General features: G+C 38.3%; 1 protein-coding gene and 1 long non-coding RNA gene across 2 annotated transcripts in view; one reads left to right on the forward strand and one right to left on the reverse strand.

Annotated features, from left to right (window-relative positions):
* The window catches only part of SEMA3D (semaphorin 3D), a 141291-nt gene that overhangs the window by 61554 nt on the left and 57764 nt on the right, over nt 1–21973 (reverse strand). The window contains exons 3-5 of the mRNA XM_086480808.1: nt 16948–17108; nt 4076–4138; nt 2238–2357 (exon numbers count right to left, since the gene is read on the reverse strand). Of these exons, the coding sequence (XP_086336934.1) occupies nt 2238–2357; nt 4076–4138; nt 16948–17108 (344 nt within the window). The remainder of the gene's footprint in view (nt 1–2237; nt 2358–4075; nt 4139–16947; nt 17109–21973) is intronic.
* On the forward strand, nt 13587–15497 carry LOC147416396 (uncharacterized). Its single transcript, XR_015184133.1, has 2 exons — nt 13587–14230; nt 14789–15497. It is a non-coding gene; the product is annotated as an uncharacterized LOC147416396 (long non-coding RNA).

A 21973-nucleotide genomic window follows, 5' to 3' on the forward strand; every position in this document is an offset into this window, starting at 1 on the left:
TTGAGTCACCTGATCCACAGTTTTCTCCTCTGTTTTCACAGCACTGGCACTAGCCATCAGACCACTGGGCAGATCCACCAGCAGCTTTCAAAGGTCAGCAGAGCACTGCCTGATTTCACAGACTCTGTGAAGCTATCTCGGGCACTGGCTCTCCCAAGCATCCCACAGCTTCCTGTAGAGGTTGCTAATTACCAAACTTCCATTATCCATTCTTATAACCCAGAGATTAAAAAAAAAAAAAAAAAAAAAAAAGAAAAGGAAAAAAAACGAGGGGAGGGAAGACTAAAAGAATGGATCTGCAATAAAAGTGCTTGCAATTATCACATAGAACTCCTGGCTTCAGTTCCTACAATGAGGAGACTTTTTCAGCTACCTGTCAAATTCATGTCAATGGGTCTGTTCTCAGCACCCTCCTGCCTTGGCACATTTATCTGGAGAGGCAGTGCAAGGACAGTAGCTGTAGGGTGTTTGGGGTCTGAGAAGGAAAGGGAAAATAGGTCTGATGCCACTTAAAGCTCTTAATTCAGTAGGAGGCTGTAGAAGAGATGCACATCAAAAGAGGCATGTGTAGTGCTGAATACTGTCCAACCTACCACTTCAGCTGAGCAACCAGGAGGAATGCAGGAAAGGCAGGACTGGGAGACAGTGAGGGGATTAGGACGCACAATACTAGGATTCTTCTTCCATTTCCTCTCATAAGGTAATTGGTCACGTCTAATTCAGACAGACCCCTTGTCTAGACTGGCTGCCGGAATGAACAATCAGACCAAATCCATAATTTCATAATGTCTGATGAAGACAGTCTTCACAAATGAAGTAGTTAAAGGTGGAGCGAAATGGTAGAGTGAGTGCTATTGACCCAGAGGTAAACCAGAGCCTTATTTATACTCTTGCTGAGAGCTGTTCTGTTCAATTCAGCTGTGTATTTGATCATTCAGGCTAAGGAATCAGCATGATGCAAGGGATATAAAATTTCAGTTGCTTCAACTGGAATATTTTAAGTAGCAAAGCAAAGAAGCCTACAAAATTCTTTCATTGCAAGCTCAGTTATGTAGCACATACTAAACAATACCAGGAGCATTAATGTCTTATTAGGGAAAGAACACTACCATGCAGATTTCAGGCAGCTTCAGCTTCCTGTAGCATAGGCAGCCCCTCTGGGCTGGTCAACCAACCCACGGATTGCGCGCAATATAATGATAGGTCTCAGCCTGGGCAAGCATTAAGAATGTTTTTTCTTTTGTTTTTTCTTTTTTTCTGTGAGGATCTGGCCTTGATTCCATATGTCACAATAACTCCAATGTGTACATATTTTAGGTTATCATATTTAATAACACATCATGAGACCTCATTTCTTATACTCTAGATTTCACTGAGAGCCGAAGAAAAGAGAAAGCTATTTCTATAGCAGCCTAGGAAGCCTGCACTGCAGGCAAGCAGCCAGACAGGTCACATCTCAACACTGTCTGAGAACAAAGTCAGTGTTATAAATATAGCCAAGGTGTTATACGTGTAGGAGTTAAAAAGAGACTTGTGTACTAAGTGGCTGCTTGACACAACAGTAAAATTCTTCTGTTGTGGGGGTTAGGTCTCAAACATCTACCACTTAGGATAGAGATTTCTTTGTCACCAGGAAATGAAGACCAACCAGCTGCTGACTTCAGTTCAGGAATATGCCACTAGTGATGGAGGATACCCGACATCTACTTAGCTGCAAACCATCAGCAAAGTACTGAGATGCTGTTCTTGGACTCAGGCTCAGAGACTATTTACAAACTGTGACTTACATTCATGCATAAGGAATAGGAAACCATCTCAGTGGACCAAGGGTGTATGTACATTAAAAGATAGAACTATGAGTGTCATGTTGAACTCTGCATGCATGTGTATGTATGTAAGCAGAAAGTACGTGCAGAAATGACTTAGTAGAAAGACAGACATCTGGGTTAAATGTTCTCTTCACTTAGTTAATCATATGAAACTGTCATACTGAAGAACTTTGTGTATTAAGCCTTACTGAGGAAAGTGCTTTGTTCAAAAGCAATACGCACATATCAAATGCGAGAACAAGAGTTCTCGTCTGACCTGCAAAATCCACCATTTACCCCGCTATTTATGCAAGCTGCTGTCAGTTCATTTTTTACACACTCACATAGTATTTTTCCAATTCATGACGAATGCTAAACAAGGTGAAGGTTATTCCTCCACATGTCAGAATAGTGAGGAAATTAAGTTACCTCTTTGTGAGTTCCAAGTTCAATGTATCCACAGAGAGGGTGAAACGCTCCTGTGCCACAGACATAAACATGGGTTCGGTTGTAGGGCTGAAGAACCCTGATAAAATTGGCACATTCTGTCTATTGGGAAAAGAAAGACAAATGTTAATTTCCATGTTTATTCTTCTCTTTCACATTATATATTGTACTAGGTTATAGCCATAGTGGTCTTGTATTTAAACTCAAAACTACTGTAGCAGAGACTTTACTAAATAGTTCAAAGTTGTGACGGCTACAACTTTGCAGTGGCTGTCTACTAGGCAGTTCATCAATCAGACTTGCAAGCCTAATTCTGCTATAATGCTTAAAGCCACGAGAATCTATGTGGTTACAGCACAGTTTGGAGGATATCTGTTCAGCCTGTGTTGCAGCAAACAGCCCCTGCCAACAACTGGGCAGAGGTCAGAGAGCCACTGGGTTAGTCTGGCTCCCAATCCTTCTGCCTTTCTCCAAATTCAGGGTTCTGTGCAAGCTTTAATACTAAAGATCACATGATAGGAATCACTGTGGCAGTGGGCTTCAGAATACTTCCAAAGGGTATGTTTCATGTATGAGTGAACTTTCTTTGCACCAACCACATCCTACTAGTCACTTCTATTTGGGCATTTCTGAGTTCCATGGGATTCTTGGGTCAGTCCTGGCTCTAGCTGTGCTTGGTTCTTGCTGGTAAGTAGCATAGGAGCTGCTGCACACTGCAAGGGTGCTACCTGGGGTGGTAGGAAAGGCTTTCTGCAGCCTTCCCCAGAATTAAATAAATACATATACATGTAACACAGTACTTAGAAGAGAATACACAAGAGCTCTTCATATCTTCCAGTTATCACCCTACACCTAAGCGAGAAGCAAGCTGCAGAGACAATGTAGGAAGCAAAAAAGGAGATATTTATGATCTATGTCCAAAACAATTATTCCCCTCTCTGGTTCCTTTCCTTTTGTCTTAGTATAGAACTAGATCAGCACAAATCCTCCACATAGACCAGTATCAGAATTTTCCCAGTGCTCAGCAGAGGTGTTGTTTAGTTTTTATCTACTGTAATGATAAGGGCAGCAATAAGTTAGGATAAAAAGTTGAAATTCCTCAGGCAGAGAACTGAGAGAGTGTTTTGAGCTGGAGTCCACCTTGATAACAGACAAGCCAGATAGAAACCACAAGATTTGTGGAGAGAAAAGGAAGAAATTTTATTACACAGCCAGGAAAAGTTTACATTTATAGTGGGCTCTAGACACATGATGTAATCTGTGCTATGCGAAAGAGATATGGAAGTTTTATTGTATATATGAATGCACCTTAAATACACTTCCTAAAGAAGATTTGTGGTTCCAGGGAAAAGCTAATGAGTCTGAGATTCTGTTTTAACCTTAACTGCAGCTGTCTGCAAATTAAGTTAATTTGTACTCTGCTCTTCTACTCTGTTTCGTTAATGAATTATAATGAAGTTACATTCAGGATATTCCCAAGAAAAAAAAAAAGAAGCAGTTTGATGGGAAAAAAAAGGATTTCAGCAGAGTATTGCCTGGGATACATTTCAGAGGAAAGTCCATTCATCTTTTAAGTGCATTTATAACCTACAAGGATGGCTTAGCATGATTGCTGCTTGCCATACTGAACATTTTTTCTGAATGCATTAACATTTAAAGAAAAAAATAGAAGTGTAACATTTCTTTAAACGAAGAAAAAACAGTTCATTAGTTCAGGAAAAAATATAACAACATCTTACTAATCCATTTTGTGCACCTAGAAACAAATACACAAATATACAGTATTCTCAGCAATAATAAAAAATATATACCGTACTTACATGGGCATCTTTCCCAGCTAATTTGCATAATTCTACCTTTTCTTTTGCTGCAGGCCAGTAAATCTGTAACATAGTTAGAATAAGACAAGGATTATGAATATTATAAATTGTCCTGTGAATGTAGGTTAGCTATTTCCTTGATTGAGCAGGTAAAACAGATTTATGCATGTTGAAAGAATTTGCATGTAAATGGAAAAGAACATGACTTTGAATACAGGATTCCATTACAAAAAGTGAAGAGACTTTAAATCAAAACCCCTATTCTTTCTTCATTTCTTCATTGGCTATACATACTTTTAAAAAGCACTTAGCTGATCTGGTTAGCACACTTGTCACCATTATGAATTGTATGTTTCTCTTAAAGATATGATGAGCCAAATCATCTTGAAACTAAACTGATTGCAAAACAAGGCAAATTACATTTGTGATGATTTTGATCCAATGAACTTGGCAAAGTTCTTTATAAAAAAATGACTTAGCTGTTACTGTCAATTTTTAAATGAAAAGAAGTTTTATTCAAAAAAAAGTAAAGGTAGCTTAAGGAAAATTTGTAGAAGAAAAGGTACATTTGACAGAAATCAACAGCAGGCAGTTAAAAAATGTCACCCATCAACACCAACTGAGTTTTCTGAGAAAATGACATAGAAGTTTAGAGGAGAATCATGTACCTTAGTTAACTGGTAACATGTATTATTACTGTTTCTTCATTCATCTGCACTGCGGAATTCTATAAACTAGGTTTTGGTGTAGATGGAGCCAGATGACAAATTATAGACTATCAGTTACTGTAACCTCAACGATGTTAGTGAAGAAATATCAATGAACAACAGCTCAGGTTCTGGTTCATTGATTTCAACTGAACAGTCGAAATCGAATATTACTGAGTACATCTTTGATCCTATTAAATTCAAAATAGAAGCTAAACATAAAGTCTTTCTGAATCACCATGCTAAACATTGATCTTCTTCCTTCATTTTTGATAAGACAAAGCTATAGCCATTTCTCATGACTAATAATAACAGCAACAATAAATCACACTAATTTTTGAGCAAACATTAGATTAGGAAATCGTGTTTAAGTCCCAGGAACCGGTATGCAGACCACTAGTAATCACAGACGCTTTAGACTAGTGTTGGGTCTCAAATCACACTTTATAAAATCTTAAATAGTGAAATATATAGGAATAAAGAATTATTATAATATGCACTAGAAAAAAATCATCAAGGTAGGATGCACAACTCAACCACATGCAAGAGGAGTTAACTGCTGTAATATTCCTTTTCTCTCACTCAGCTGTTGGCACCTTGTAGGATGTGGCTTGCCACATACACAGGCTCAGTCCCACACTAGTAAGGAAAGTGAAACAGTGCCCTGTGTCAAATAGCTTTATCACTGTCCAAAATCTACAGTCAATGTTCCTCTCTATCTTGAAACAGTCTTTTTGTTTCAATTCTTCCTCTTCTTTGCCCAGTGAAAATAGATATATTGGTTTTCCACTAGAAAATTAATTTCCTCTCAAGTAAATTTACAGTTACCTTTCTGATTAGAAGCTCTTAGTAAAGATAATGTATTTTAAGTTACTTAAACCTTAACCCTTTACAGCAATATTTACTTAAAGTCAGAGATAAAGCAGTATAACAACATCTCAGCACCAGAGCACAAATTTACTTTCCCAGTGCATTTTCTCAGAGTTATGTCATGATAGCATCCAGATATGAAAATGCAGTCTGAAACCACATGTGCCAGTGTCTCTGGATTACACAGTGCTAGAAAGTATGAAGGAAAGCAATGGGAACAATCCAAAGCCATTGGGAAGAGCTGAAGGTAGCACCACTGAACTCATCTGGTCTCTGCCTGGGCAGAGTGGGATGAGTGTTACTTGTAGCACTAGTCTGGCACAAGTGCCACTGGACTAGGGAGCAAAGCTGAGTCTTAAGAGGTGCTGGTGAAGAAAAGCTGATGAAAAGGAACAGTCGTCCAAGGAGACTTAAGTAAGATGTGATCTTCAACTCTCCTGCACATATATTTATATCACAGAATCATAGAATGGTTTGAGTTGGAAGGGACCTCAAAGATCACCTCGTTCCAATCCCCTTGCCATGGTCAGGGACACCTTCCACTAGACCAGGTTGCTCAAAGTCCAATCAACCTGGCCTTGAACACTGCCAGGGAGGGCCGCTATAAGGTCTCCCCAGAGCCTTCTCTTCTCCAGGCTGAACAAGCCCAACTCTCTCAGCCTGTCCTCACTGGGGAGGTGCTCCAGCCCCTAATCATCTTCATGGCCCTCTGGACCTGCTCGAGCAGGTCCATGTCTTTCTTGTTCTAGGGGCCCAATTCTGCCCAAGATTCCTGTATTAGTAACAGGGAAGGCTAGAGGTCTTAGGGTTTTTGAGATTTTTTGCCCAAAATTTAGGTATCCAATTAGGTAGAAAAGATGTCTCTTTGTAGGCTTTTGAAAATGCCAAGCTTTCGTTGCCAAGTACAGAAAAGAACCAGATCCCTGCTTTGGGAGGCACAATTATACTCAAAGACATCTGCTTGAATGTATCACATGTATTAATGGACTCCACTCTACCCTCTATTCTTCTACAGATTCCTTCATAGGAAATAGTGTTTGTTGTGCAAGGCTGAGATACACACATCCCCTTTTCTATGATAATTGATCATAGCCAATTATGATTAAAAAATCAATTGTTTTACTTTCTGGCTACTCAACAGCCTCAGTATTCAGCATTATACAAGGCCACATTAGACAAGAAAAATGAAGCTAAAAGTGATCCAATTTTAAAATCAATTTGCAATTTTACATGGGGGAGTTAAAGTGATATTTGCATTCCATGTGAGAAATGAGAGGTTCCCAGAAACTGCCAGTTCTAAATTGTAATAGGTCAAGAAAATTGCATAATAAATAGAGCCAATGTGCTGAGCAGAAAGCATAAACTCAATTTTTTATTAGATCACTTGCTGTGCAACAGTATCACAGATCTGATTTCCTCAAACGCTGACGCAGAAGTGATTTTACACATGTAAAGCAGTCTCACTGAATTTTCACATGCATAAGCTTATTTACATGCTTCTGTGTTGACTTTTCTGTAGGGGATGAAATTCAGTCTTTTTTCAGACAAGTTACTTAATTTCACAATATACAAAACGTAAGACTAGACGGTCCAGTAGTTTCTTTTATATTTAAAATCTTTGAGTTTGTAGATGGTTTGCGGCTTTGAAATTGGTCTTTTTGTTTCATAATTTTTTTTCAGTTCACATGCTGAATTCCCAATAGCAACATCCTATTTAACAAAGTGTTTTTCCTAAATTCCTCAAAAAGTAAAACACCAAAGAAAGAAAAAATACCCCAAACAATCAAATAACACATAATAATGGTGGCAACACTACTGACATGTAAAATAATAGTAATTTCATGTTATAAACAGCACAAATTATATATATAATATATTTCATGGCTGCATCTGTATCTGAAATGTCTGCAGAAATCTTAGAATAGCTAGGTGGAGTTACTGAATTTAAGGTAAGAATGTAACTAGTTGAAATACATGAACTATATACTTAAACAGGATTATTTTCTTCTCTTAATCTTCGGTTTATTTTCCTTGCAAAATATCCATATCAAAATTCCAAAGGTCGGCTACTGTCATGATTTCCTGATTTTATCTGCTATAGCCCAATAAAAAAACCCAAAACAACCCTTACCATTACTTTTAAATCATTCTCCAAATATTTTCTTAAATTTAGCAACAGGAAAGAAATTAAAATCTCCTAATAAATGAAAGTTAATAAGTTCTCTGCTAGCAGAGTGAAAGAAAACCTCCCAGGAGTACAAAATTAAGTAGTACATAAGTGTAGAACAGATAAGATATCACTTTAAAGGGTAGCTGGAAATTGATTTCTGATTAAAACAAAACATTAAAAACCACAAAGGTACTTTTCAGATCAGGAGCAGAGTAATTCCTAAAAGTAACATTTTTCCTTCCTCCAAACATGTATTTTTATTGTAAGAAAGGAATGAAAAGGGGAAAGTGAATTAAATATATATATATATATTATTTACATACATAAGTTGATACATGGATGATACATACATGATTATATGTATATATAAATAATAGCTGGACTCAGTTCTAAGAATTTCATTTCAGCTGCCATCTGTCATGAATTAACAAAGCTGGTTACGAGTGAGTATATTCCTCATCTTTCTGTATCTATCCTTCTCTATCCAATTTCGTTCTTAGGCTGACACTCGGACTATAAAACCTTAGGAAAATAATGCCTCAAAAGTAAAATAGTGAACTCAATCAGAAGAAACTGTTGTATGACAGTACATCTTTTTCAAAAATCATTTCTAATGAAGTTACTAAATCTGGGATGATACAGGACTTTACCAAGAGGGGAAAATACTATGTGTTGTCACATTACAAGAGAGGAACACAAGATACCCAAGCAAATTACAGGCCTGTTGGCCCTATTTCATCAGTCTGTAAGGCTTCAAAACAAATTTTTAGTTAGGGAAGCTAGGTTTCCAATGAAAATGAGTATGGTACAGAAGACAATATAACTTGGTAAAGGGCTGTTATTCCACTCTAGTGTTGTACTTTTATTTAATAACGTAGCTGAATTGTGTACTACACTAATGTGGTAGAGCTCCTCTTCGTCAGTGCTCCACCTACATATTAAGTTGCCACATGGAAATTTATTAGCTCAACTGGCAAAAATATGCATTATTATAAAAAAAAAAAGGTCTGATAAGTAAAGAACTTGCAGCAGAAAGTTACTCACGGTGTTCCTCAAGAAATAGTGTCAGAGCTCATCCTATTTCATATACCCTTCAGTAGCCTTGGCAAAAACCCAGCACTCTGCAACAACATGTGCAGATGACACAAAGTTGGGAAGCATCACTAATAAAAATGAAGACTGGTAATATCATGTTGGAAGAATCAAAGGGGTCTGAAGACCAGAATTATAAACAGTCAGAGGAAACGGGTATAAACTGGTCATAAATAAATATAGGTTGTAGATTTTCACAAAAATAAATCTGAAACATCAGAGTAATGAGGTTCTGGTCTATAGCAACAACGTTGCTAAAAAAGTTGCATGAAGAATCCCACAAGGCCCCTTATAGCTGAATTGGACCAGGTTATGAAAGGAATAACTGCTACATGAGGTAGTTGCTGGTGACAGCAGCGAGTGAGACCAATTGACCAATGTGACTCTTTCCAGCCCCATGTCCCCAAGATAGTCACGCTCATGCAAGCAGCAAGCACTTGAGTGTCCCATTGAGGTCGACGGCTTTCAGCAACCCTGGGGGTTTCACCGGGGTCTCTCACGTGCCTGACGCTGCACACGTGCTTCAGCACTTCTCTATCAGTACAGTCTCTGGTACGAGAAACCCCAAAGTGTTTTACTAGTGGTATACATGCAGCACCAGCAGGATGTGTCCGTATCTGGAACGAAGGACATCAGCTGATTGGCATGTCTCATAACACTCACTCACTGACTTTGCGTCCTGTGAAGACAGTGATTGCTTCCTCCCTATTTCAAAGGAATAAGAGGTGGTAGAAGCACTTAGAGGGAAATACACTGATTTTAAATAGCTGCTTGATGCAGCAAGAGAAAGCCTGCTTTTATTCTATGTGCTAGGTATTTGTTATATTGATGCTTGAGGGAAGGCATTCAATAAAATTACAGGTTCCTGGGCATCAAAATATCTCATTAAGGCTTTATGAACCATGAGGACCCTAACTCAGAAGTTTAAGCTCATCGGTATGAGTGAATTCCCCACACAACAGTCCCAACTGCAGCTTCCAAAGAACAAAGCCACATTGAGCTGTAAACCCATTGTCACGCTGCCATATGGAATATACTCCCCCTGAGAAACTCTCCTCCATGAGAAACTACTCCCCTGTGTGAAAAAAAGAAAAGGATTCATGACTTAGCCCAATGTGACCATAAAGATTGTACAGTAAACAGGGCAACATGATCCAAAAACACTAAAGCAAACCAGGAGACAGTCTAATCCCAGTTTTGCTATTGCCCTACTATATGTGACAGGCAGGTCTCAATTTTCCCACCAGTAAAATGACAAAAATGTAACCTGCTTTTTTCTCCTTTTTTTTTTTCTTAACAACTTAGTAATTCATAGCTAAAAAATGAAAAGCAAAGAAAAACAGTAAGATCAAGGAGCACTGAGAAAAAATATGACAGCGATCCAATAAGACTGTCACACTGCTGCAGAAGACAATATCACAAATGTCACACCCCAATACCATGAGAGTGGGTGTTCATGGATATTTTCCTGAGAACTAGGACATTTGTGACTTCTGTATACTGACCCTGGGTCACTTCATTGAAAATTACTGCAATCACTAGAAATTTATTGAATTTCCCAATAAACTCTGGAAAGAATAAAATGCTTTTGTACTATTTTTTTTCTGAAAACAAAGACTATTCTAATTAATGGGAAAATGAGATGATTTTCGCATACCATGCATGTATACCAGTTCCTCCCTAAATACCTCACATCTGTTACATTCATGTGTTCAGTACGGGAAGCCCACATCTTGGGGAACTGGACACATTGCTCTCATATACAAATCCTAACAGGAAGGTTACCCTAAGCAGTTCTTGTAACCAGCTCCCACTGTACTTGCTGTACTAAAGTCATCAGCAAACAAAAGAAGTTAATACATCTAAGTTCCTTATCTCAATTTCTCCCTGTATTTGAAACCTAATGAGGCTGTCTACAGAGTCAGATTTTTTTCACCTAGCTCTCTTTTTACCAGTTTTATCAAGGTTTGCTAATTCTCAGAAATACTTAGAGATCCCTAAAAGCCAGGAATGTATTCTTAAACCTTCTTTGTACATGCCACAGACCTTCCTTCTTCCAACAGGTATTCCTACACATGATGTACTAATTCCTGTACCTAAAATTTACATCCAGGGAGACATTTGACTGGAATTTCTAACTCCAATTATTTCATAGCAGCAGAAAATTGGATCTCTGAAAGGTATAATTTGATATGGCATGGGGCGGGTGGGGAGAGAGGATATGAGGATTGTTTCAGAGTGATTTACAACACTGTGGGAAGTGCCAGCGTCAGTGTAAAGCATTCTTTATTTTCATGGTGCTGTCAAACTGAGTAAAACGCACTGGAAGTCAGAGGGAAATAACAGTTGTGTATTTGGACGACACATGCACAGACTTTTGGTAGCTTATATTTGGCAGGTGGCTGTTAGAGTGAAACCTCTTATTAGAACCAAATGGGCTTTTAATACCGCATCTGTCTGAGACAAAGTAAGATCTCCACATGCCACAGTTCTCTTGAACTGTAATCCACTCTCCAACACCACCTAAGTAGCTGCCAATGCTTTCAGTACTTAAGGGTTTTCTGAAAAGTGCATTTTCATGTGTATGTTATGAGCATATGTGAAAGCTTAAAGAAAATGGACCAGATGCTGATTTCATTTACACTGAATTAAAACTTGAAAGGCTTCAATGTTTTTACACTTCATTTTCCACAATGTAACCACTGCAGACTTCTGACTACCGTCTGTTTCTCCTGAAAGGAAATCGTACACCAGGATTTTTAAGGTAAATGTCATTGCTCCTGACATGTTTATCACTTCAGACTGAAGACAATTCCTACCTTTGAAAAAGTCAAAGCCCAATATGAGCAAATGTTTTCAAAGAGAAGAATACTGGCCGTTCTTTACACTTAAACATACGGGTAAAATATAAAAATGACAGCGGATGTTTATGGAAACATAATTTATGGCAACAATGCAAAAGGAAATAACAGAGACACTCTCTTCCACCTAGCATTACTGTCATTCTGGTTACATGCTGCTTTCTTCACGTTTTGCCCCGTCTGTTGTTTTTTGTCTATAAACACTGTTGGAAAACTTCCGCCTTGTCTACACAGGTGCCTGAATTTGAGTCTGTCAAAAGATTTTATGGACTCTAAAAAGTTTCCAGAGGTTCGAAACAAGAGTTAAATAGCTCAATGCTAAGAGCCCTCCAAGGGCTAGCAAGCATAAAGTCATCATCTCTGTCTCTGGAAGTCCTTAACCTAAAGCATCATTATAGCTTCTTTCCACACTCTTCTTTCAGTGCCCACTGCTGTCCATCTTTGGGGACAGGATACTAAACTATATGGATATCCAGTAAAACCAGTCTTGGTTTATTGTAAGTGATAGATAAGATGGTTTCTATTTCTATTAATTTGGGGAGGAAGGAAAATACTCTAAAATAGGTGGAATGAGTATCATACAAACTGCAACACCCAGAAAAGTTCTCTTTGTTTCAAAAGCAGGGCTATCTGTATGTATTTACTCCTAGGATCTAACTCCCAACGTGCAGAGGGTCAAACCATGCCCCTGTCAAATTTCAGGCTCACTTCAATGAGTTTCTTAGAACATGTTCTACTCACAGAGACCAAGAACAAACCAACATGATCGCAGATGGACTCATGACCATCATTCTCCAGTTCCACTCAGTTTATTCTAGACTTTCCCAGTCCCCATGTCCCCACTTTCAGATCTTGAGATACCTCCAGTGTTTTCCGTGTGATTCTTTGGCCTTCAATGATGTTTCCTGGCAAGGTCAAAATGATGTTTCTGACAAGTCAAAAAAGCTTCACCCTCAGAAAGCCTACAGCTTTTGCTGACAGGCAGAAAGATAAATTCCTTTGAGTTGCAGAATAAGCAGCACATATTTGTTTAGGAAGGACCAATCCTGGTATTACTGTGTTTCAATTGCACAGCGATAATAGTGCTGACATATAACCCCACTTGGACTGTTGGTAAGCACTGGAGTTATAGAAAGGAGCAGAATTTCTTTGCAGCTATTTCATAAGCATTTACCCTGCTGATATATATATATATATACGCATATGTATTTTTTGCTGTGAAATACAGAAAAAAATCAATCCAAGAGGGCATTAAAGGATAAGTCACAAGACAGCTGCACCTGGTAATGCCAAAAAAATAGCAACTACAAGCTAAGGATGCTCCAAGCAACAACAATTTGTGACCCTGTGCCAATACACACCGGGGCAGATGAAAACAACTTGTTCCAAAGCTGCTATTGGGGATCTGACATGTTTATCTATTTGGCCCACATGCGGCTGTGTCTTCTAGCACTGACAGCTCCTGCAGGTTGGCAGCTTTTCAAAAGTTTGTCAGCCCTTGATAGCATTCCTATTCCTGCAGAGATGGGCGGGTCGTGCTGCGGATTACACAGTGATAATAGTGCTGACATATAACCCTGCTTGCACTGCTAGCAAGCACAGGACTTACAAAAAGGTGCACCATTTCTTTGCAGCTTTTTCATAGGTGTTTATCCAGCTGACAATGTTTTGTATTTAGTATTTATTTAGTTTAAGGAGTAAAATAACAAAGGCTTTAGGCAAACCCACAAGAAAATTCTATGTACCAAAGTAATCTTTCCAGCAGGATCCCAGAGCTTAGGAGTCCTATAGAATTTATTCTCCAGCTTTAAGCCTCTCATGCTATTAAACATACTTGTTTGTTTGTTTTACGCTGCACGTTTACTGGTTATGGCATAGTTGTCTTGAGATTTATTGTCCACACTTGCAATACCGTGACAAATGTAGGTCGCTGCTCTTTTCTGCTTCATTTTGCTGAACATCTTTCTTTTACTTATAGGAAGGAACCACAAATCTTCCAGTTTACAAATCACTTGCAACACTTGTCAGGCATCTAAGAATCTTTCAAGAAAAGACTATGGCACTTGATAATGTTATTCCTTCAATAGCAGCTAGATGTTTCTATTCAGGAAAACTTCACAGAAAGTATATGCCTGCTACAGAAAGATGATTATACTTTGCTAAACTATAGATATTTGTAGAGTGCCACTGTTCTAGCTTTCTGCATTTTTCTTTCATTCTAGAGGGCTGTTCTGTTATACTATGGTATTTACTGTTGTTTTTTAATGAGGTTTTCAAGCACAGGAAACTGGATGGATTTTTTTCAAGCTGCCAGCTAAGGAAAATTTCAACCAATTACACAATAAATTGAATACAAACTACAATGATTTAAGAAATTGGTACTCCGGAACTACAGAAGAACTATTGATTTATTTCATCAGGAAAAATGTACCAGGAAATAAAGCCATTACTTAATGTAAGTTAAATTAACTAATTTAGGTAAATAATTAGGTTGTAAAAAGGAAGTTATTAAGTTATATATATGTATACATTAAAGAAGCGAGCAGGATGCAATGCTTTGGATGTTTCTTTGAATACTATTCCAGAAATGTCTTAATATAGAGCATCAGACTCTACAGCATAATCTCACCAAGTAATTATATCCACAGATGAGGATTTTCTGAGACTAAATTGTTGGGGAACCTGATTTGGCTTTTTGAGGTTTCAGTAGTTCCTAATATAACAAATATCTGAAACTGAGAGCTTTTTTAAACATAATCTGAATCTACCCAGCATAAAGCATTTTACACTTTGTGTTCAGTTTTGTTTTAAAGAAAGAAAACCCCAAACCATGCACAACATTGCGTTCTGGTTTTAAAGCTCTCGCACCTCTCTTACCACCTCAGTTTGCTGCCTTTTAACCCTCCTTCCTCAAAGACATTAATAAACACACCACTTATAGGCAGAAACTTCATATTCTAATCAATTACTTCTCATTTTATTGTCTGTGTATAAGCAGATTTCTTTTTTCCAGATGACTCTTACTCCAGAGGAGTACAAAGGACACACTTCAGACCCTTGTAGTCCCAACATGTGTGGTTTCCTCGCACCGGGAAAGCCTGGAAGCGAGCCGCCTGGCCCAGCGCCAACCCAAACCACGCTCAGTCTAAACACAGCACCGGCAAACGCTACTTTCTGACACTTCGCTGCTACTGGAGAGTATCCTTTAGCATTGAAACCTTGTCAGTGACTGAGATTTATACACAACCTCATGCACAACTTCATCTCATCCCTTCCCTCCCCAAACAAGTTTCTACTAGCCCAGCAAGAGAAACCAAAGAGAAACGTTGATGTGATATCATCTTGTAAAACTTCGGCATTTACCTAAGAGGATAAGCTTATAAAAGTGATGAATGCCCACAGAGATCTTGGAAATCAGCACACCAAGGATGCTTGGCAGAGCTTTTCAGTCAGTTTTAGCTATTTAAATATACTTTTCCTCAGTGTTTTGTCTGAAAAGTTAAAGATTACCTGAATGGTTAAACTGAGAAGTACAAGTATTTGAACCTGCAGACAAACATTTCTTTATACAAGCAGTTATGAATTTTATTCCCTTCTTTCACATTACCACAGATATGTAGGCATACATTCTCTGTTCAGCTTACCAAATCCAAATTCTCATTCCAATATGAAGTGAGTCTTTGCCCTACAATATCTATATTAAATGGCACTCTCTGATTGCACACTGATTCTCCTGGCTCATTCTGTGTTCTGTTTTTCTTGAAAAGCACAACACCCGTTATGGTCATTGGTGGTTTTGCTAAAGGGAAAGCATTGCAGCTTGGACAGAGGGGAACATCACACAGGGTGCTACCACCTCCAGAAAGCTCTGAAGTAATCAAGCCCCGCTGAACATAATAGAAGGTGACAGCACTCAGCATCTCTCAGCAGGTAGGCAGCATCCCACAGAAACAGAAATACGCTTTTTCAGACAAACAAAATTTGTTTGCTGCAGAAAGACCATGCCAGAATTCAGTCTGTAGTCTCAAAATCTGCAGTATGAATAATAACGTTATTAATGCAATATCCTGAGGAGGTGCTGGTTTTTGAGTAAACTATTGAGATAACAGACGCATATTAAATGTCTGATAAAGCATGCCAGGGAAGAAATTTCCCGAAATGCTCAGAATCTGGCATATGGAGTATTGCAGAAGTCAAAATAAGAAATAAGATATTAAGCCTGGTACTGTACCTCTTCTATACAGTGACAGCAAGTGTTGTGCTCAAATATGTGGGACAAAATAGTCTCCTGTTACACGTTCTAAGCCCTGCGCTGCAGTTGTATTAATTCAGGGTCAGTTACCTCTTCAGAGCCAAGAGTAGAACATAGTAATTTAAAACCTCCTCCTGGTGCTTAAAGAAAATATCAAACACAGCTGAGAATTTAAATTTTCTTTAGTAAGTAGCATATCTGGAACAAGAAGAAAAGCAGTTTTTATTTGTGTTCCTGTGCAAGCATCTGTTTCTGACATGTAGCAGTCATTGTGCTTACAAAAGCTCCAGTTCATCATGTCTGCTAGAAATACTAAAGGCTAAATTGCCATCTTATTATCTGGAGTTAACACACTGTCACAGGGTATGGGCAAGGGAGTACAGTAGATCCCAGTGGAAGCTTCTGTCACTCGTAATTCTAGTTATTAATACAAATGTTAATATTAAAATTGCCACTAACATTTTTACTATAATTTAAACCATCCAAATTGTCTCTGCTCTGTTTAATATCACAGTAAAGTAATCCCAGTGATGCCAAGAAGCAAGGAAAGAGTTGTCTTCAGTTATCTTCTTTCAAATGCTTTTATTTGAGGATGGTGACCATGACCAGCGAAATTAAGAAGCAAACACTCCGAGCTGCATTTTTGCCTATTTTCTGATATTTTGACATTACTTTTGTGCACTGCAGGGCTCCTCCAGGTATTTGATTTCTTGCAGGACATCAGACTCACAGAAGGTCACACATCATGAGAAATTCAATTTATTAAAAATAATCTGTATAACTATAGGAGGTGAGATTATCAAATCATGGTACACAGCATTGCACAATGAATCTGTCAGTTACTCAATGAAGAAAAAAAAAATGAAAAAACTAGAACAAAATTGAACTTATGAGATGAAGTCTCTGGAAAATAAACTGACCTTTTTTACATTTTTGTTTAAATCAACCAAGTTGAGCAGGAAGATGTGGTCTTTAGCCCCGATTAGCAGCCGGCCCCTCTCCTCATCTAGCAGCAGCGTTCGAAAATCAAGCCCCTCTGTTGAGCCCAGGAATGGGATACAGCTGTTTGAAAGCAGCAAGTCTGTGGGTAAATGAAGAAAATCTTTATAATCAAAATGTTTACATATGACTCATTGGTGTCTTTTATAAATATATGCAACCAGCATGGAGTACTCCGGTGAGATAACTGCCGTCTTAGAGCATGTCTTTCCAGGGTCATAATACAATTCCTACTAACCTAGGTTTTCTTTGTTTTTTTTTACTTATAAACTGAGTAATATTTACTTTCACAAAACATTTTTCTGTATGAAACTTTGTTAATAAATTATGTCTATGACATAAATGAATCACATTCTTTGACAGAAATTAGAAACAAACAAAAAAAGACAGATATTTGCAAAACATGTGCTACACCCTTTGTTCTAAGAAAAATAATGTATGTTTATATAATCATATTTATGGATACACTTGATCAAGGATCAATCTCTCACAGTATTTGGTGCTTTACATATAATGCAGCAAAGAAGATCAATGCCAGCAGTGAACAGTTAGGAGTAGGAAACAGTGGTTAGATGTGGCAGGTATCATAGCCTCATAGAATGGTTTGAGTTGGAAGGGATCTTCAAAGACCATCTAGTCCACCCGCCCTACCACGAGCAGGGGCATTTTTCACTAGATCACGTTGCTCAACCCCATCCAACCCAACCTTGAACTCTTCCAGGGATAGGGCAGCCACAACTTCTCTCGGCAACCAGTGTCTCACTACCCTCATTGTAAAATGTCTTCCTTAGTCCAATTTAAATTTCCCCTCTTTCAGTTTAAAACTGTTTCCCCTTGTCCTGTCACTACAGTCCCTGGTAAAAAGTCTCTCTGCATCTTTCTTATAAGCTCCCTTTATATATTGAAAGGCCACAATAGGGTCTTCCCAAAGCCTTTTCTTTTCCAGGCTGAACAACCCCAACTCTCTCAGCCTTTCCTCACAGAAGATGTGCTCCAGCCCTCTGACCATTTTCATGGCCTTCCTTTGGACCCGCTTTAGCAAGTCCATGTCTTTCTTGTACTGGGGACCCCAGAACTGAATGTAGAATCACAGGTGAGGTCTCACCAGAGCAGAATAGAGGGGAAGAATCACCTCCCTTGACCTGCTGGCCATGCTTCTTTTGGTGCAGCCCAGGATACAGTTTGATTTCTGGGCTGCAAGTGTACATTGCTGGCTCACACCCATTTTTTCATCCACTAGTATCCCAAGTCCTTCTCTACAGGGCAGCTCTCAATCTGTTCATCATCCAGTCTGTACTGATATTGAGGATTGCCCTGACCCAGGTGCAGGGCCTTGCACTTGGCCTTGTTGAACTTCACATGGTTTGCATAGGCCTACTCCTCCAGCCTCTCAAGGGACCTTCAAAGATCATTTAGTCCAACTAGGTGAGGGATGGCATCCCCTCCCTTAAGCATGTCAACTGCACCACTCAGTTTGTTGTCGTCGACAAACTTGGTGAGGGTGCACTCAATCCCACTACGTCAATGATGAAGATAATAAACAGCACTGGTCCCAGTACAAACCCTTGAGGGACACCATTCATTACTGATTTCCACATGGACATTAACCTGTATATATTGACAAAAACTGGAAGGAGATAACAATCATAATGTGTATAGGAAGTTCGACATAAGGTTCAGTTTGTCCATTGTCTAATAATAAGTTCTGGTGGCAGTATACAGAATTGCTACAATTAAATTTTAAATTACTATAATTTCACTTGAGAATTGAGATCCAAATCTAGAGTCATTGAGCACAGCCATATCCCTAGGGCATAGTACTGAAATGAAGGCAACACCTTTAAGATCCTGAGGCCTTTACTTTCCTTACAGAGGCAGCACTGGGTGGCTGTTCCTTCATCCTTGCTCTCTCTCTGCAGAGGAAGTTTTCCCTATTAAATACAAATTTGACACTCAAGTTTTACTGTGATTTAATAGTGGTTTCCAATGTCTTTCAAAAGATAATTAAGAAAATCATGTTTCTATGAAACTAGTGAAAGAATCTATGCTTCTCCTGCAAAAAGCTAAAAGGCTGCTGTAAACTAAAAAGCCTGTAACCTTTTGCTTAATGAAGACTCTTGGACATGATTCTGCATGAGGACACAAACAACATATAGAAAAGAGCACAAGAGTTTATTCTTCTTGGGTAGTCATCACTTTGGGGAGAACAAAAATAAACATGAGAATCAGTTCTTTCACAAGCAAGCTCTCCAAGCTAAATTATTCAGAAATCTTCAGACTGAAAGGAAAATCCTGTATTTAACAGAACATAAAATTAAGGGTATTTCCACCTTTTTGGCACTGGATGGACAATGGATCCTTCCTGCTAGAGAGGCTACACTTACAGCACAAGTTATTTGCACTTCCTGATCATGATGAAAATCAGGGCCAGCATTTTGCAGAGTAATTCCTAAACAAAATAAAGAGAAAAAAAAAAAAAACCTAAACTTTTTTCTTCAAGGTCTCTCACAAAACATGTGACAAGCAAAGCAAAGATTAATTTCTATTGCTGGCTAATAAACAGCAGTGTGGGAGAAAAAAATATTTTATCATTATTAATCTGACTACCTGGTATATAATTATGACAATTATTTTTTGGCTCAGTCACTTCTACTTAAGCTTCTGTGGTTTTGTTTGGCTCACTGCTGAATGTTGTTACGGTACGGTCTGAAAACAAATTGTCTTGTATTGCAGCTCCTATTCCCCAAGGTGAGATTTGTTTGGCAGTACTTTGAAAAAAATCTTACTTCACATTGAAAAATTTAATCCAGCGTTAAGTACTATACTGCTGTGTGCCAGCACTGTCCTATCCTTTGTGAAGACAAAGATGTCAGTGTTGTTTGTTTTTTTTTTTTAAATTAGCAACACTTAAAAAAAAAATGCTTATTAATTGACAGCAAGATCACTTAAGAAAAACATATGGTTAGCATGGTACTATAAAAACCTAAGTCCCGTCCAAACCACTTCTTACACTAGAACTGGCTGACGAATAGCCTGGCTGAAGAATAGCCAAGCCAGTATAATAAATAAATACAAATTTTAAAAAGGAAAAATAAAAGCCCTCTAAACACAGAGCTTCCAAAGCTTAGTTTACTCCACTAGTGTGTTTTCACCCAATAATCAATAAAGATGTACTCCTCTTGACACCTGCTGTTACTGGGTTCTCTGATAGAGGACAACCACTTGTAGTGAAGTTCTATTTATTTTTGGGTGTGATGTAGATGTGTCTCCATTAGACATCATACTCTGTACAAACGTTCTCCCTTGCTTTTTCTGACTTGAAACTCTTGGTACTGTATATGACGGACCTGTTTCTTGGGAAAGGATTCTCTGATGCTGATCACAGCACAGCAGGAGGTTTTAGCTCCCTTGGTCTACTCAAATTCTTCTCAACTGATCTCTAAAATACTGTTTATCAGCTGAGCATGCTGGAGCACATAATTTCTGAGTAACCGTCTTTCTCTTCTCCACCCATGACATAAGAGCTGGCTGCATTAATAGATTACCTGATCCTTTGTATATAATAATAAATGCCTTATAAATTCTACAGTCTAAATTAAACCCCTATTTAACAGTTCTATGTCCCAATTAGTAAATAGGATGGAGGGAAGAAGAGGAATACAGAATCACAATATATAGTAATTAGTCATTCACAGGCATTATCATGAATAAACAGGGGAAAGTCATGAATTTCACACGCTACTGTATTTCAGCAATCCATGTCACCCTCTGTTACTTTTAAATCTCTTCTGATGACAAGCTTCCAGTCGTACCACAGTGCCTGCCTGTGGGACAGACGCAGAATATGAGGGAAAATTCCTTCTCATCTCCAGCCACAGGAATTTGATCCGAGTAAGGATAAACGATATGTTTGTGCAAATGCTCTAAAGCACTTTCATTGCTTAGAGTCATGCAATCCATAGGCCTTTGCAAGCGTGTCACTTGCCAAAATACATAGACCTGATTCTCCACATACCTGAAAGGAGACCACTGAGACTGCTCTCCATTTCCCATTTCTTTCTTATTTGGAAGGAATGATTTCTTTAGTGACCATCCCAAAAGGACATTTGTCATCTATTGCTGAACACTTCTAGTACTTCTCAGTAAAGAACCACCTAGGACAGCTACAACGGGAAGGGAAAAAGTTGTCTCATGACTGAAATGCCCAAATGGGAATAAGCCCTGCCTGGTGCCTTGTACAGTCATTTGTTTCACTGCATCATAAGGAAAACATCTGTAAAATGTTCAAGATTGAAATGACAGCATTGCACGCTGATTTCTAACTGACACAAATGACAACACAAGCTGCAAAGTGGTGAAGAATCAGGTTTGATCAGTTACTTACTAGCTATTGAAAAGAGTTGGAAATAAACTCTGAACATGGTCCCTGTTAAGATTAAAACTGAAACATGACCTAATAAAATTTGTCAAGTAAACATTAACAGAGAATTGATTAAATTACAGCCAAATTAATCATTATTCTCACTCCATAAAAGCAAAACAATCCAGTCTTATGGGTTAAAATTGCCCTTCACAGTGAGATAATATCACCATTTATTATATATTCCAGGTTATTACATTGAAAAAATGTACTGTGAAAAGCACATTTGCCCAGTGGTTTTCAAGCTTAGAGGAAATTGTTAATTTGAGTCACGGCATTTCTGTAGCCAAACTAACATAGAAACAGCATTCTCACAATACAGAAACAAAGTTAGTTACAGAGATGGTCTTTCACGAGTACATATTCAGCACTCAGTTTATAGTGTGCATTTGCTGTTTTCCTGAAAATTAAATATATTTTTCCAGTCTGGCAATTAAACGAATATTCAGCAAAGTCCCTTTCTGGGTTAATATTTCACTGCTGAGTGGCAGAAGCTGAAATAGTGACTGGTTTTTATTCATTTAAAA

Source organism: Leptosomus discolor, chromosome 1 (assembly GCF_034619465.1).
Source record: "Leptosomus discolor isolate bLepDis1 chromosome 1, bLepDis1.hap2, whole genome shotgun sequence".
Classification (NCBI taxonomy): domain Eukaryota; kingdom Metazoa; phylum Chordata; class Aves; order Leptosomiformes; family Leptosomidae; genus Leptosomus; species Leptosomus discolor.